Raw genomic sequence first — 18,378 nt, forward strand, 5'->3', positions numbered from 1 at the left:
ATTTTGAATGTTAGAACGTCTATTAAAGCATCCACAACCTATCAATTGTGTACAATTTGAACTCATAGGATCAAAAAAGTTATTCTTTTGAACAAAGTTATTAAACGATAAGCTATATGGCGACCATCCTAAAAATGGCGGCCACATTGATTTTTGAGAGATGGTCCATTGTTAATAGTACACTGAAATATAAAAACCATGCAAAAGTTGGTGCTTTCTTTATTTAGTGAGCAATTTTGCACCAATCAGCCGGACTACTGTGGTTTCATTAATATTCAAGGGTATCAATTTTCGTGGATAAAGTGAGAATCACAGTTTCAAGGATGCGTAAATTCGTGGCCAATGGCCATTTCAATACAAAATGTTAATAGAAATTGCGTTTCAATGAACATTTTATTTCATGGATCAATTCAACATAAAATCCACGAAAATTGGTATTCAACGAATATTAATGAAACCACAGTATATATATGAATGAAATATCACTTGCGACTATGACACCTTTTAAGAAAGTGTCTTTGAAATAGACCTCATAGCTTTGAATCATGTAATAATGTGTATTAGCTTGATATTGTTAAGTTTTAATGCACATTGACTATTTTCCTAGGTTTGAACTCAGATTTTATAATAACAATAGAGTAGCCTCAACCTTTGCTATTTTACAAAATTCTTTATATAACCAACTGAAATCAGTTGATGCAACATTGTTTTAAATATATAATTGATTTTGTAATTGAGTTGGGTTTAAGACTCTTAAACAGTCTGATATTCACACATATCCAATATTTAGTTATTTTCGCGTGTAACAATATTTGCGAACATAGGTGAAATGTGTACTTTTTATTTGCATCAGTTTTTTAGTTCTTTTTTATGCTGATTTATTCTTTATACAATTTAAATTATCATGTTCAAAAGTGAATGAGATATAAGAAAAGGGGATTTTAACGGCATATCTGAGAATTGAATCAAGGTAATTATGATTCTTCCATACGGAAATGAAGTAAAATAATACATTCCTTATTCTTCAAAGAATAATGGATTAATGTTTCCAATTAAATGATAGAGTATGATGCTATGATATCGTCCGATAGTTCTATCTAGTATGGATATTTGCAAAGTCAAAAAGAAAATATATTGCAAAGTCAGTGTGACATTTTTTTCACACAGATTTACTTTAAAACTGAATGCCGCTCATAAATAGGCACCGGCACACAATGCCAAGTACCTTGTATATAAACCCTTCGATTTCGGAACACCCGATTGCACACCTGAAACTCGTGGCCGACGAGTGGTATTCTTTTCGTGGTCTTTGGATTTAATGCATTTATTTCTTATTAATGTGCATATTCTATTTGTAAATAATAAATTGACCGATTAATTTGATGTTAGTATTCTCCTGTGTGTAAAATTTGATAATTTCATTGCGACCGAGTAGCACAGCGAGGATGTACGTCCACACAGGTGAGACCTCTACAGCGAAGTACTTAGAACTGTTTAGCGGTCTGTGCCTAATATAGGGGTTGTAGGGACAGCAGTGATGAAAAAGAAATAAGGCGGACAGTGCCTGTTTACGAGCGATGTTCAGCTTTAAAAAGCTTCGGGTTAGCGACGGGTTGTACTGAATTCTAATTTGTTTATATTTTAGTTTACACAATTTTAAATGTTATATTTTCTGCACAGAGCAATCAAAATAAGTGTTGGTTTCAAATTGTCTTCAATTGTTTCAAATCTAAAAGACTCCATTAGAAAAAAGTTATATAATATATTTTGTTGTGTAAATAATTACCATTCCCTAATTAATGTTCTATTAAAAGAAAACAAAATATACCTTAAATGTAATTTATTGACACCACAGTAATTAAACAGAAATAAAACCAAAACGTACTGATCAAAATAATTCAAAATACGTTGAATTAAGTATAAAGGTAAATTAAAAAGCTTTACAGTTATATCCAATGTAAGAAGCATTATAAATAAAAGTCAGACATGTAACATTAAAAGCAAAAACATATTTAGGGATAAATAGGGCAACAGATATAGAATTTTAACTTGAAGCGATTTGTAAAGTCACATTAAATAAGACCAGATAATTATTTCCTCAAGATGCCAAAAAAAATATACATGTATCTGAAGTCGGGAAAATTTCAGCCTAGTCATCGGCTTTAATGAATATCAGACAGGGACGCCAAACACATCAACTTCACAAAGAATGAGTATCTTAGTTGTCTTTGAGATCTTAACGAATCTCCCCTGAGGTAATGTCGGACAGTCGATGACGACCAGCTGTGACGCAGTACCGGGACCAGCAAAGAAACCACAGGTAGTGTTGACGTCTGTTTCTTTCAGTCCTACAGTGACGGTAACATCATGCAGCCGGTCTGACAAACCTAAATAAAAGTCAAAGTACAGGTGTAAACTAGATGCTGTTATCTTTTGTCTTGTAGGCCTAATGATCATAGAAATATGCACAATATAATTATATATTAATATATCACAGAAAAAGCCTTGCCGAGGTGTTTCCCCTAATTACACTTCCCTGTACTTGTTTTAATTTTTATTGTTTTGCCTGATTAACCCATACAAAAAGGCTCATATTAAGCAAAATATGATTATTTTGTTTTTAACGTAAAAAGAAAAGGTTGAAATTTTCTGTGATAATTTTTCAAGAAAAATGTGATCAATAAGAATGATTTAAGTTGACGAGATCTTGCTTTGGCGATTCTAATATTGTTACGGGTCATAATTACAATGAATGTACCTAATATTGACAAATACATTTGTTGAAAGTTAATATATGTTAAGCAGCTTAATTGTAGGATGTGGCAGGAATAAGTATGCTAATTCATATTCTTTAGCGGGTTAAGTTTTTTTCTGCAATGATGGCTACCTTAAGAACCTGCATGAATCTCAAAAAAGATTTTATATTATGACACATACATATTTACATCTATCTTTTAACAAATTAATAAATTGATTGTAAAAAGTTGGTAAAATCCACTTAAGTGCTGTTAATGTACATTATGTACATCAGTACGTTATCTAAAAGTAACAGCCAGATCGTATCCCATTGGAATTTGAGTCGGACATCATCTTGATTGTTTTGTGCAGTCCGTGGTATTACGTAGGTTGCTGTACATGTAGGTTTCGACCAATCGATGAACATGTGCATGTAAATTTCAGTATTGTTGTTTCTATAGAGTTATGAATTTACTATTAGTTTTAATATAGGGAAAAATACTTGGTGGATGTAAATATATTATTATCGTTGTAAATCCTTGATATTACGTGCTACTTTCAACTATCTTGATGACTACGGAAAACTTTATAATGTCGTAGACTTTTGTTACTCTAAGCAGTCTAATTGAGGCCCCACTATGCATTTGCCCTATAGTAATCACTCTATCATATTCTATGCGGTGACTTTACGTCAAGTTTCTAGGTGAAAGCTCACTGCATAATCGTCGTCTTGACTTATTTTCTCCTCTTTAACTTAATTCCTGTATACTACACAAATAAATAATCCATGTTTATTACAAAGAAACGAAATGCATGAACTGGATTGCTTAAGTCAAGGGTTAAGGTCAAGGAGAAGTTCTCTTAAATGATTATTGATATTTTAGATATTATATGTAATGTTTTCTATGACAATTGTAGGAAACAACTTAGACGTAACGCTTTTATATTTCAATAATTTACAAAACCAAAGATCTGAATAGCTCACATTATTATAACTACTTTGTAATAACAGCCTTATAACCTATAACTAATAGCATATAATTGCACTGGATTTTATAAATTAAGATATCGTGCTAAACCTGATACTATTTCCACTTTATGTATCTAACTGTATGTTTGCTACAAACACCGCCATTTTAAAGTTCTTATATATTATGACAATGTGTTGAAATTCTACTGAGAAATTTTTACTTTTTTTACTTGCATTGCGTAGTAGCCAATAAATTTATCATCAGTAACTTTACACTAAGCAATCGCGCAAGAGTAATTTCTGTATACAAATGTGTAAACTGTCTGCAGAACAAACAGTTATGGATAACTCCCCTCCAAATATTGCCAAATAAAAAGGCTGTGGAACTGACTTGAATTTGATTTATGTTTATAACATTTATCAAAGCTCAGGGGCTTTATCCACCCCCTCTTTATCAATTATTTACAAATTATTGAAATGTCTTGTATATGGTTTAATCCTTATCCCTTAACCATAACATTTTTTGATATCCCTTACCCATATATATTCCCGTTGATCATGTCAAGACGCAATTCAGACATAGCCCCTACACCTGGGGTCATCACCTCACCCTTCACCCCACCCTCCAACAAACTCAAAAAGACTAAGTATCTTGAAAACATGCATTCTTCATCAATTATATTTTTTTCTGTTTTTATGTTTTATGTCATATCAAATACTATGTATATCATGATCCTGTGGATGGTGTTGACCCTCATGAAACGGAAAAAAGGCTGACTATCTTAAAAACTATTGAGATTCATCTTACCGCCTACACTGTAGCCATATATATTCATGTGTTTTTATGTCGGGGGCATCAAATGGTGTAATCCCGAGGAGTTGCCAAATAGAAAATGATAAAATATTTTAATGATTATGAAGATCCACATTTCTATTAATCCATTTTTACTCATATTTCAATATTGATTCTTCAGATTGACAATGATAAAAATGAATCCCACGACATGACATACCTAATCAAAGACTTAAAATTTCAAGCATTAAATTACGGGAAAAATGGAACATAAATGTGTTATAGACAGACAAACACAAATACATTCAAACACACAGACAGACGAGTATATGACGTATATTCCCAATCTCATTTGAAGCGGGGGTATGACAATACCAATCCTATTCCAAGAGATGGTTTTGCAACTGAAATATATTTTGTTTTTGAAGAAAAAAACCCTACAGTATTGATTATACCCAACCTAACACCAGAGTAAACACCATCTGAACCATGGGCTTACATTTGAGGTTTTTCTTGGATTTACTATAGGTTTACTTCTTAAGAATTTGTGTCCACTGTGGGTTTACTCGGGATTTGCGATTGGGGTCAACTAAACGGGGTGTTGCTAAAACGCGGAACGGAAAACGGAACGGAGAGCGGAACGGAACAGAAAACGGAAAATCTTATCTAATGTTATTTACTTTATAGATTTGTTTATCATGCTAAAACCGATATCCTTTGTCTAATATTTAATTTTTTTTAAAGATTATCAATCCGAGATTATTTATTCAAGACTAAATATTTCCCCAAAATCAACAGTACATGCATTGACCACCATACCCTGTCCTAAAATATCCTCGATTCACGTTTTGCTGAATAGCTCGATATTTTTATGTACCTCAGGGTTCAAGCGATGTTCTTTCAGAAGCATGAACATTTTTCATGATTTCTTCTTTAAAACGTCCTCTCTAGCTCATTAGGTTCAATACACAGCTAAAAATAAAGAAGTCTACAGGGTTTTGCATTTCAACTGACCCGGATGATAACGTTGAAAAATTGTGCGAGGTATTCTGAGTGACCTACGAATGGAGAAAAGATGTCAACATTTCCCATTATAAATCTCCGTAAGAAATCTGTTTTCGATCCTCTGAATTTTTCCGATTAAAAAAAATGATAATGTGTCAATGAAGTTTTCTTGGATATTTCCCGTTTCATCTGAATTAATTGCATCTTTCACAGGTATGTATATTTTGTTTTTAAAAATCGTCCAAATGTGTTGTATAACTATTTATTTTTTGGGATCAGCACACCATAGTCCCAATTTATAAACGGAAAATCAAACCAGGCAACGTCTAGATATCTATATTCAGATCTTATGTATATAGCTGCAGGAATGAACAACTGTCAAGTAATGCAAGCGTATTAAAAAATTGCACTGCTTAAAATACTAATTTCACTAAGTACCGGGTAATATTAACGGTACAAAATGTAGAAAACGAACGCCGATATTAGAGGAAAAATAAAACATAACATAAAATCCACAACGTTATTGGTCCAATTAAAAGATGCTACTTTTTGGTAAAATGATATTTACAATAGCGGGACATGTTTGCAAATAGAAGATGCAACAAGACTTCGTAAAGATGATCATGGATTTCGTCAGTGGTACTTGTATAAATAGGAAGATTTTATATAATACGAACAATTTAGATATCCATGTACTCTCTTGTAGTCCTACGCCAGAGTTTAATAGTCTCGTTCAACCAAAAGCTCGGCTGTCTCCGTAAATCTTCGACAAACAGAGAGGCTCTCTTGCTTGTCGGAGATTAACGGAGACAGCTAAGCGTATGGTTGAACGAGACTGGAGTTCAATATCAATATTGCTTTGATCCATACACTTTTTAGAATTGTTTCGATTGTTAATACATAGTTTGAAAATTACACAACATGATTCATATGGGGTTTCTCTTAATTCTTGTCTGAAAAGTCTAATTATAAAAAAAAGTGCGTAATTTAATTAAAAACTAGAAACTAATTGCCACGCAAGATAAGTTAATTTTAAAATAAATAATAATCGATAAAATCAACTCCTGTCAGTACTTTGATTTATCTTACTATCCTACTGCCTGTAATTCCGGCCCCTTGTACATGTATATTTTGAATACACATGTACCGTCTGCTTTCTGATCGGGGTTTACTTTTTGTGTCCACTATGGGTTTACTTTTGGTTTACTCTAGTAAACCCGGAGTAATCCCAGAAAGTAAACCCAGGGTTTAGTTGGGGTTTACCTTCTGTTTGGTTTGGTCTGATCGATACTGTAGGATGGGAATAAAGGTGTATTATTCTAACCGTATATAGTCAATAAATATAACTTGAGTATATGTTATTGATCCCCCCTTAAAAAAATTCTGGAACTCTAACAGACACCAACGATCCTATCTGGATAAATCGTTTATAAATTCTTTAAAGTTAGAAAATTTGATATTGTTTATATTTTTTTTAAAAGAAAAATTGTCATTTTTACCAGTTAATATTAAAACCACCATTTATATTTCATTAGAATTTTGACCATTATGTTAAATATGAATGTTCGGATTTTTTGTTGTTGTTTTTTTTTTTTGGTTTTTAGCTCACCTTAGCTGAAAGCTCAAGTGAGCTTTTCTAATCACCTTTTGTCCGTCGTCCGTCTGTCCGTCCGTCCGTCTTTTCACATTTTAAACTTCTTCTCTAAAACCACTTCGTCAATTATATCCAAAGTTGGCACAAAGCATCCCTTTAGAAAGGTGATTATAAATTGCAGAAATGAAAGACCGATCTTTATTTAAAACGGAGAAAACCTCGAAACTGTAGAAAAAGGGGGTGCATTTTAAAAAATCTTCTTCTCAAGAACTATTGAAGCAAATTCAACGTAATTTTGCAAAAATAATCCTTATGGAAAGGAAATCATAAATTGCAAAAAATTATTGGCGAACTCTGTTTCAATTTTGAGTAATTAACGAAAATAAAAATAAAGAGATAATCGCTGTCAATCAGTTTATAACTTCGGGTTCGGTATTCCATATCGAAAACGAAAGTTCATTGTGTAAGGCAGCCAAGTTTGAATGTTGACGCATGGTAAACGGGTCAAACTGACAAAGATGTATTTGCTTGTTGTGCAACAGTTTACATGCGAAGGAATACTTGAAACATGCTAAATATATTTGTGCCAATTTAGTGAAGTCAATTGAGATTCAATCTTTCGATGCGTTGACCATTTCATTCCTGACCGTGGTTTTACGTTGTTTTGAATTTCGTTTATGCTTTTTTAACTTGAGAGGAAATATTACCTGTATTTTGGGAGTTTATGTATTAAATCAAACATATTCACCTGCGCAAAATTAGCATAATTTGATGCACTAACAGCATATTATATTATAAATACTATACATTTTATTGGTAATTCGGTACGATCTCTACGTTATGGTTGATTATAATACAACGTGTTTTGTTAAGATGCTCTGCATTTTCAGTCTAAACGGAGATTGTTTTTGCTGCTAGAAATATATAGGTATATATATATTATGAAAAATAAATTGTGCTCTTTCTTTGTTTTAGTGCATGTTTCTTCTGTTTTAATTGTTTATTTACAATTTTCTCTTTACTAATCATTTTCAGCTGAGTCAAAGTTCGAATTATAAGCAAGACAGAGCTTTGCTCCCAGAACTGAGGTCATGCTTTTGTTCATTCTGAATAGGAAATACCAAGTTTAAAAATCTTAAGTTGAATGTAATTAACTCATGTGAACAAAAAATTGACTCAAACCAAGCAGAATTGTGAGTTCTGTATCTTGCTTATAATTCTACGATTGACGCTGAAATTTTGATTTATCACTAGAAATGTCTCACTAAACGTTAAATACTTGTACAGAAAAAATTAAAAGGATAATATGCTATAACAACTTTTTGGGGCCACCTTCTTATGCGATGAATCTACACCAACTTTGGTGGTTATTCAGACACAATTAAATTAAAACGATCTCTTTAAAACAGTTTAAAACATTTCTGTTACGGGGATAAATTTGATTGTGGTTATGTCTAACTTTGCAAAAAAAAGTGTGTGTGTGGGGGGGGGGGGGGGGGGGGGAGAGAACCCCTTACCCCTCCACCCAGTTCCGACGCCTATGCATTGATTATACATGTAATAGCTCTTTAACATATTACATGACAACATTTTTCATTGGAGTGTATTCATCGATCAAGTGAGTAAGGTTATAAAACATAGCACGAGTTCACGCCTTGTAAACAACAATCGTTTATAATGTGGAAGACCAATTAAATATTTGAATGTTTTTAATTGAGCACCTTGAGGTACACTTTTCATCTTTCACATATAGGAATCTTTTTTAATAAAATACAATAACTAGCAAGTACAATGTAGTTGAAGATGAATATGTACCTATGTGCCTATTCTCATATATAATTTGATCGTTTTATAAAGTGAGGGGGCAGAACTGAAATAAAGAGAATTGGAAGTTAAGAGTGTACCACTACCAAAATGTTGTTTTCTATCTTGCATAGGATCTTATTTTTGGTAAAAAAAAAGGGGGGTTTAATGTCGTAGAATAAGTGTAGGAAAACTAGACACGATCTCGTTGCGAGCAACGAGGAGGTCTTCCGTCCGATTTTCAGAAGGTGATATGACGTCAGCGACTTTAACTTTCGACAACAAAACATGATTTCGAAATAGGAGTTGAGTACTTATGCTTTTCTGTAATGTTTTTATAAGTTCTCTTACGTTGCTTTTTTAAATACTTGCATTTCTTCCAATAAAGATAGAAAAGATTAAACTTTTTTACCTCTGGCCCCTAAAACCCTTGTTAGGTAATGCATGAGAAAATCAGGATATATAAACGTATTATACTTAATTTTGCTTTTATATCCTATTACAAAACATCTCTCAGTAAACGACTATATAGATAAAAGACTTTAGGATCATCTTGATCCTTAATTTGAAGAGTCATTCCCTTTTTCTTGATATCAAATAAAAGGTCTTTAAATTTTAAACATATTTGGTTCAACAAGTCTTTGGAAATTCCTTACTGCTCATGAAATTTATGTGAAAAAATGTTTTAGGGGCTGATCCATTATCCCCTTATAGGGGCTGTTTAACGAAATGTTTCTTCTATACTGCATTTCAAAAGATTTTTACTTTCTGATACATGGGTGATTAATTTTACAGACATTTGACCTCTAAAAACACCTAATTAGTAACACACGATAAACTGACCCCTTACGTCGTAGCTAGTATGGTTGTATTACGACTTTGACATCTGTCATTTTCATATGATCTGTTATAACAAATAAATATGTAAAGTTCAAAACTATTTGTGTACAAATGTACACAGCTCTATTTTTGTTCTTTTAAATAGTCATGCAGCCGCGGGCAAGAGATCGGTTACGTAATTGTTCACATACACAGCTCGGTACCCAGCTAGATTTTAAATGCGACTCAAATGCATTGCACGGAAACAGTTCTTTTGTCCATAATGTCTATAACTTAATAACTAAATGTTTAAACACTTTCTGTATGTAATCTGGTACCCTCTATATCAGTTATATGCACAAATACCCCGTTTATTTGCCAAATAAAACACAAATACATGGTAACAAGTCTAGCTTTTTACACTAATATTACGCCATACCCGAACAAAATATTATTGTTACGACATTGATAAGATCATAATGAACAACTTTTGCAGCGACAGCCATATCGAAATCTTAACCGCTTTTGAGTTATAAAGTGAAAACTTTCAAGGGTTCTAGGTCCCTAGTTTGAGGGGCCAGCCTCTTTTTCTTGATTTCAAACAAAAGATCTTGTAACTTAAAATATTTTTTATTCTACATGTCTTCACAAAACATTTGCGAGAAAAGAGATAAACTAAGAAAACCAAGCAAAATTACAACGCTTTTTTATCTCAATTTTCGAGCCCTATCGAGCTCCGGCGTTTTTTGTGGTAGGCTAACATGAATGCTTTTGTGCATACAAACAATTTTTTGTCTATCATCCCTGAAATTTTGAAATCGATATCGTTTGTAGTTTATGAGAACACTCTTGGACAAACCAACACCCTAAAAATCATTAAAATAACAATATCTCAAGAACGGAAATGACGTCATCAACCAAAAACATTTCCGATAAGGTTCAGGACATAGGTAGTAAGATCTGAAAAATTCGTGCAAATCGGTCGAACCATTTCTGAGATATCGCGTGCACAAAAAGTGTTTAGAAACAAAAGAAGAAGAAAAAGAATCCGAAGAATAACAATAAGGTCTTCCGTTTGAAACGGAAGACCTTTATAAGTGTAAAATTTGGATACAGTTTATTTATGGTATTCTTTTTTTGTTTTTCTACCGAGGGGCCATATGGCACAATATCCTTTGAACACCTATATAAAGCCATTGTTACTCAGGTGAGCGATGTGGCCCCCATGGGCCTCTTGTTTTTATTTGTGTGTTGAAAAAGAAAATTTATCTTGGGGGAACTAATGTCATTTTAACTATTATTTATTTATCAATATGACAATTTTTCAAAAGGTTTTTGTGCATTTAACCGATATCCCATTTCATAATTCCAAAGAAAACTCAGTTCTAGGAGTTTTTGGAACCATTTCTTTTGTAAAAAAAAAAAAAGACCCACTTTTTTTACCCCAAGGTTTAAAATAAAATTTCAATGACCTTATACATCAACAGGACGCCTCCAATTATATGCCAGGAGTTGGTTTGGCCTATGCATAAACTAGTTAATTTATTTAAACTACATTTTTTTGAAAACAAAATAAACGTCACTTTTCAGCATTTAATTAACCCCTTGGCCGAAAATTAAATTTCCGAAACCTTATTGCACATCTATAGGACACCCTAATCATGATTAAGATAGATACTGTGTAAAATAAAAGAGGAATTTAAAGAGTTTTGGATATAACAAAATAATAAATCAATATTTTGGGGGCTTTATTCGGTCGAAGCTATGAACCAATTAACTAGAATTTAAACAACATTTTCCTCTACATTTTCTATACTTTGATTCTGTAATGTTGATGTTAGATACTCTTACCTGTGTTTACCTATCTATTTCTTTGTTAAGTATTCTGACAGTTGTGATGTTATACATATATAAAGTTTGGATATAAAAAGCAAAATCAAAACTTGCAATGTTGTTACTTTTTACAATTACCTCCATCATCTATGTTGAGTATTCTGACAGATGTGATGTTGTACACAGCCTGCAGATCCACCCTCCACCAGGGATTTCTGTCGCCAATACCTGTCTCTGCACACTTGTCTACAAAAATATCTGTTCCTCTGTTGCCATCCACTGCATACAAGGCGATATAGTCATTAAATGTTGTTGACTGTGTGGTAGGTTTACCTAATGCGATGTTCGGCAGAACTGTCAACGATATTACAATAAATAATCATATTTGCGTGATAAAGATATGAGGATATAATTAACTACAATAGAGAAATAGCTGTGATAGTTGTTATTAAGATATAAAACTAAACTGTAAATGTAATATTACTGCCGCAATGGGCCCATATATTAAATAGTAAGATGACGACTGTTCGGCAGGTTTAACTAATGCGAAGGTCGGCAGAACTATCGACAATAATAGATGTCTAATGATAACGTAACGAAAATACAATACAATTTAAATATGGAATGAAATAACAGCATTGACTTCAATGGTTGTTAATAAAAACTGAAGCTGATCTGCAAAATTTTCTTTCATTTCATTTCTTTGGAAATATTAAGCTATAGACTATAGAGTCTTTCTTAAATGACTTCATATTACTATTGACTTTAGACTTTATTAAAATACACATACAAAATTATTCTGCATCTGCATCCAAACTTTGTCAACATCTATTCCAAAATGTACAGGCATTAGAGTGAAACATTTATGAATCGGTCTTTTTTAATGGAGTGTAGTCGTGTTCTAATATCCAGACATGTAAACTTGTGAATCCAAATATCATGTTGGCGTGTGAGCCTGAGTATGAATGAGTGTAATTTTGATCGTGACACCTATTAAACAAAGGAATAAACACTTCAGAGTTGACCCCGCAGGCCTTCAATCGAATTTTTTCTACAGATGCTTAATTGCAGCTGTAAAATGCTGTCTGTTATTTACATGTAACCTGCCACTATAATACACACTTTCTATCTGTAGTCTCTGCATTTGTATATCAGTTTTTCGAAATAGCACGACTGACATGTTACAAATCAGCAAATGTAAAGTCTACAAGTTTGTCGAATATTGACATGACCATATTTGGAAAAAGTGACGTCAACGATAGAAAAGCTATCTGCAGGTAAAGGCATGCCGTAACCGCCGGAATGGGGACGGAATAAATAAAAAACATATATATTAGGTAGGCCTATAATGGTATTTTCTCGGGATAACAACCTTTCTTGGGAAGTATAATTTTTCGGAAAAATATCTTATGAGCTTGGTGTACATTTTAACAAGAGAATGTTTAAAAGATAGGAGTGAAGAATTCGATCGGCTTCAGATATCTTCTAAAAACAGGAAAAACAACTACATATAATGACTTTGTTTGAATATACATGTATATAGATATAAAAACATGCAACAAATTGTTAAAGTCTAGAGCTAGGTTGAATTAAGAATATATCTCCAAAAGCTTCTAATCGCTACCACAAAGTTGGGACAAGACCCCTACCCCGCGAAAAATTACACAGAGTCGGCCAGCACGTCAATTAAATAACTTAGTTGGAAAGTAATCGATAAGAAAAACAAAATATTTAAAGACATTGGTTTTGAGATTTTGATTAATATGAGAAATAAAAAGCAACCCCCCCCCCCCCCCTTTAAAAAAAGAAATAAAAATTCCAAAGTTAGGGTTAACTGTCGTGAATTTAAAATGTGTATGAATTATTTTTAAAAATGTTTCATTTTGCATTGTCGGCAATACATAAGGAAAAAAATTTCATGCTGGTGAAAATTGGCATTTTTTTTTATTTCAAGCAATTATTACGGGATAAGAGTACGACGTCCTGAATGTCGGTTCAATATAGACTCACCTAATGAAGTTGTTTAATAAAAATTTTCCGGAGAGCTATTATAATACAACTTTACAGCCACTTGTGAACGTGTACTGTTTACCATAAAGCAGCTACTTAATGTTGTAAAATATTGTCAATACAGTATATATCTTAACATATTTTATAATTAAAACACTCCCAGTTCATATACGATCAATTCATCTGACCCACCTCGTTCCATACTTTTAAAAAACCAATTTCCAAAGAAAAAAATCATTATTACAAAAAACCTAAATATGCTACTTTTCTTCAAAACCTTTCAATTTTTAACAAAACTTTGTGCTTTAATTAAATTGTGTGAACAGTATCCATAATCCATTTGACCATCCTGAATTGATACAAACTACCTATCCAGAAAAATGGGGTTCTCTATATGCAATGTTTTTGCCAAAAATGACCAAGTTCAACAGCTGATATTTTTTCATAATCCTAGCAATTTGCATTCCTCTGATATATGTTCAATTGATCTGCAAAAGAACAACTTCCTATCTTAAAAAACAACTGTACGAGGAGTTATCCTGTACGAGGAGTTATCCTGTACGAGGAGTTATCCTGTACGAGGAGTTATCCTGTACGAGGAGTTATACTGTACGAGGAGTTATCCTGTACTAGGGGTTATCCTGTACGACGGGTTATCCTGTACGAGGAGTTATCCTGTACTAGGGGTTGTCCTGTACGAGGAGTTATCCTGTACTAGGGGTTATCCTGTACGAGGGGTTATCCTGTACTAGGAGTTATCCTGTACTAGGGGTTATCCTGTACGAGGAGTTATCCTGTACGAGGAGTTATCCTGTACGAGGAGTTATCCTGTACTAGGGGTTATCCTGTACGAGGGGTTATCCTGTACTAGGAGTTATCCTGTACGAGGGGTTATCCTGTACGAGGAGTTATTCTGTACTAGGGGTTATCCTGTACGAGGAGTTATCCTGTACTAGGGGTTATCCTGTACGAGGGTTATCCTGTACGAGGAGTTATCCTGTACTAGGGGTTATCCTGTACGAGGGTTATCCTGTACGAGGAGCAGGTATCCTGTACTAGGGGTTATCGATACAATAAGGATACCTTTATGGCAGCCTCTCCCCCGCCCGCCGTTTTCACTTTTTTAATAACCGGAAAACCGAGTTAAAAATTTTCTCTCAAAATTCTTAGAACACAACAGAAGCAATCGAGGTACGATGGACCTCACGGCGGTCTCCGAACCCCATGCCGATAAAAATAATTCCCCCCCCCCCCTTATGAAACCTCTTGATCCGTCTCATTTCTAGAAAAGAGTACGCATTAACTTTTGTTATGAAATTGATTAAATTCCTAGCTTTCTGATTGGCTCATATCCAACTATGTCGAAAAAAAAACAGAACGTTAATTCATGTGCACGTAATCTAGGAGGCCAATATAACATTTGATTTTCTGTACATTGGACTAAATAAAGATAGTCCAATGAAACATCGCGTTTCTCAATTTGTTCGGCTATGGCTTTAAACTTAAACTTTGCTTGATAACAATCCATTATTATAAGTCTGTATCAATTCATCGATGAATTATATAAAAAATAATTATTGATGGTTTTTTTTCGATAAATACGATGATTTAGCTACCCGAGAAGTTTATAGAATATTACAGAAATCAGCGCAGTCGTTACATCAGAAACGAATGAACCTCTTCTTGTTTGGTTCAGTTTTGATTATACCTCAAATATTTTCTACAAATAATGCCGGTATTTTGAATAGAAAAAGTGTTTTTCATCAATAACTTAGTGCAACAGTTTAGCTGAATATCATATATATTTTTCGTCCATTCTGGCGATTACGGCATGCCTTTTCCCAGCAGCAAGGCAAATGCCATGTAAGGTCATGTCAAAATTCGACAAACTTGTAGACTTTACATTTGTCAACTTGTATCACGTCTGATGTGCTATTGCCAAGCATGAAGTTTCAAATGAAGAAACTACGGATTAAATGTGTGCAGAGTTGAAGGTTAAATTAACTAAAGAAAAAAATAAAGCTGCGAAATGTGCATCATACGAAGGAACCGAGTCATATCTTACATGTGTTTATGTCCGAGTTTTATAGGTTACACGATCAGAATTGCACACATTCATACTCAGGTTCACACAGCAACACGATTGCATATTCGGATTTACAAGTGTACATGTCTTAATTTTAAACACGATTACCCTCCATATTTTTTTAGCGAAGCCCTGGTTATAATAAAATGTGTTCAGTTTAAATACATGTGTACTTTTAATAAAAACCATGCCTGACTGTTAATTAAGGAAACAATTGAACATTATTGATATATAGTTTGAAGTTTAATATCAAATAATTTAAGAGCGAATAATCTCCGTTGAGGTCAAAGTGAGAGTCAAATTAGTCTCAAGTAATTCCAAGTAAATAAATTCAAGTGTTGACAAGATTTGTGTTAAAAACAATTAAAATGCCTTCTGTGTTGTTGATTACAGTGTGTTGTTGATTACGTTCCACTTTCCCAATTTTTTGTGCGTTTAGTGTGCGCTCACCATGCGTTCACTAGCGCTTCGCTCCGTTCGCGCTCATCGGTCACAAAACGCTCACCTTGCGCTTACTGTGCGTTCAATTATCGTTCAGTCCGTCTTCATTTATTCTCAATCGGAACTCCAAAATGATAGGATCGGTCTTTGCTAGTCACAGCAAATGAGACAAGAGGCCCATGGGCTACATCGCTCACCTGAGGAACAATAGGTATGATAAAATCAGCTTAATGGAGTCATAATACAAACTATCTGGACAATGTACAGATGTAGATCCTGTATAATAAAATCCATTTTTCCCCTGGATATTCTTTTGTTTATAATCATTAGTCCATAAAGTTCTAACAGGATGATTTTATAGTCATATCATATGTTGAGTATTGCAGTTCTCAAAAAATTCCTTAACAATAGTTTATATATGGGATATAAACCTACATCAAACTCTGAACCTTCTTGTGAGAATTGTCCTGGGGCCAAAGTCTTAACAATTATAAAGAATCATCTGGCTGATTAGTTTCTGAGAAGAAGATTTTTTAAGATTTACCCTATTTATTCCTTTGTTAAACTTCGACCCCCCATTGTGGCCCATCCCTACCCTCGGGGGTCATGATTTTCACAACTTTGAATCTACACTACCAGAGGATGCTTCCACACAAGTTTCAGCTTTCCTGGCTGATTAGTTTCTGAGATGTAGATTTTTAAAGATTTACTCTATATATTCCTATGTAAAACTTAAATCCCCCATTGTGGACCCACCCTACCCCCAGGGGTCATGATTTTAACAACTTTGAATTTACACTACCTGAGGATGCTTCCACACAAGTCACAGCTTTGCTGGCTGATTAGTTTCTGAGAAGAAGATTTTTAAAGATTTACTCTATATATTCCTATGTTAAACTTCGACCCCTTATTGTGGCCCCATCCTACCCGCGGGGGTCATAATTTTCACAACTTTGAATCTACACTACCTGATGATGCTTTCATACAAGTTTCAGTTTTGCTGGCTGATTAGTTTCTGAGAAGATTTTTAAAAATTTACTAAATATATTCCTATGTTAAACTTTGACCCCCTTTGTGGCCCCACCCTACCCCCGGGGTTCATGATTTTCACAACTTTGAATCAACACTACCTGAGGATGCTTTCACACAACTTTCAGCTTTCCTGGTCTTATGGTTCACGAGAAGAAGATTTCTGAAAATATCTGGAAAATTTTCATAAATTCCTAATTATCTCCCTTTGCCAAAGGGTGTGGTCTTTAATTTTCACAACTTTGACTCTCCTTAGGCTAAGAATGCTTTGTGCCAAGTTTGGTTGAAATTGGCCCAGTGGTTCTTGAGAAGATGTTGAAAATGTGAAAAGTTTACAGACAGACGGACGGACGGATGACAGACAAAATGTGATCAGAATAGCTCACTTGAGCTTTCAGCTCAGGTGAGCGAAAAAGAACCCGAGCGAAAAGGTGGAAACTTACAATAAACATAAAACATCATTTTAAGAAGAATTTAAAGTACAAATTTCTGAGCTGGCAACGTCCGTTTTTAGTTGTTATTTTTTATGACTTCAAGAATTAATACCGTTTTATGTTTTTATTATTCCTATGAAGAAGTCATTTAATATATGTTTGAAGAAATATGATGCGAATAAATGATAAAACAAGGCAGGAACGTTTTCTTGAATTAATACATTCCTTGATAAAGGTTTTCTCGGGGTGTCACCCTCCCTAACGGGCATTATTTTCATGATTTTTGTCGATTTGAAAATGGCGTAATTATGTAAGTAGGCAGTTACTGTGAAAATTTTAAGTTACACGATACATCGATAAATTACTACACAAATATATTTAATTATTTATTTAGAGACTTTAGTCGTTTAAAACAGAAGAATTTAATCAACGAACGATTCCATACATATATAGATAGACAAAATTATAAATAAGAAACGAGCGTTTGTGTACTTTTCACGATTCATATAATTCCTCCGATGTCCGAACACAAACGTATCCATTCTCGATAATAAACTGAACAGATCAACTTAACAAATGTAGCTTACCAAAGATGCGTGTAATTTTTACGGCGTCGAGCAAATGCTCGGCAGCCTTCTAGCGATCGTCTGGATTGGCAATCGTCCAAAAATTCATGCTCTGCACCGCCTTTTAAATGCGCATAAGAAATAAGATCATTAAAGTATTAAACATTTTTTTGCATTTATTCAACTTGATTGTGTACAAAAAAAACCCAACTTTGCCTCTCTGGTTATTGACAACTCATTGCATAAGTATAAATTTGCT

At 33.7% G+C, this 18,378-nt stretch overlaps 1 protein-coding gene across 1 annotated transcript in view; it reads right to left on the reverse strand.

Moving 5' to 3' along the window:
- Positions 1-1,944: 1,944 nt before the first annotated feature.
- Positions 1,945-18,378, reverse strand: part of LOC128172644 (neurogenic locus notch homolog protein 1-like) — a 61,380-nt gene continuing 44,946 nt past the window's right edge. The window contains exons 11-12 of the mRNA XM_052838419.1: positions 11,692-11,907; positions 1,945-2,387 (exon numbers count right to left, since the gene is read on the reverse strand). Of these exons, the coding sequence (XP_052694379.1) occupies positions 2,173-2,387; positions 11,692-11,907 (431 nt within the window). The 3' untranslated portion in view covers positions 1,945-2,172. The remainder of the gene's footprint in view (positions 2,388-11,691; positions 11,908-18,378) is intronic.

Source organism: Crassostrea angulata, chromosome 2 (assembly GCF_025612915.1).
Source record: "Crassostrea angulata isolate pt1a10 chromosome 2, ASM2561291v2, whole genome shotgun sequence".
Lineage (NCBI taxonomy): Eukaryota > Metazoa > Mollusca > Bivalvia > Ostreida > Ostreidae > Magallana > Magallana angulata.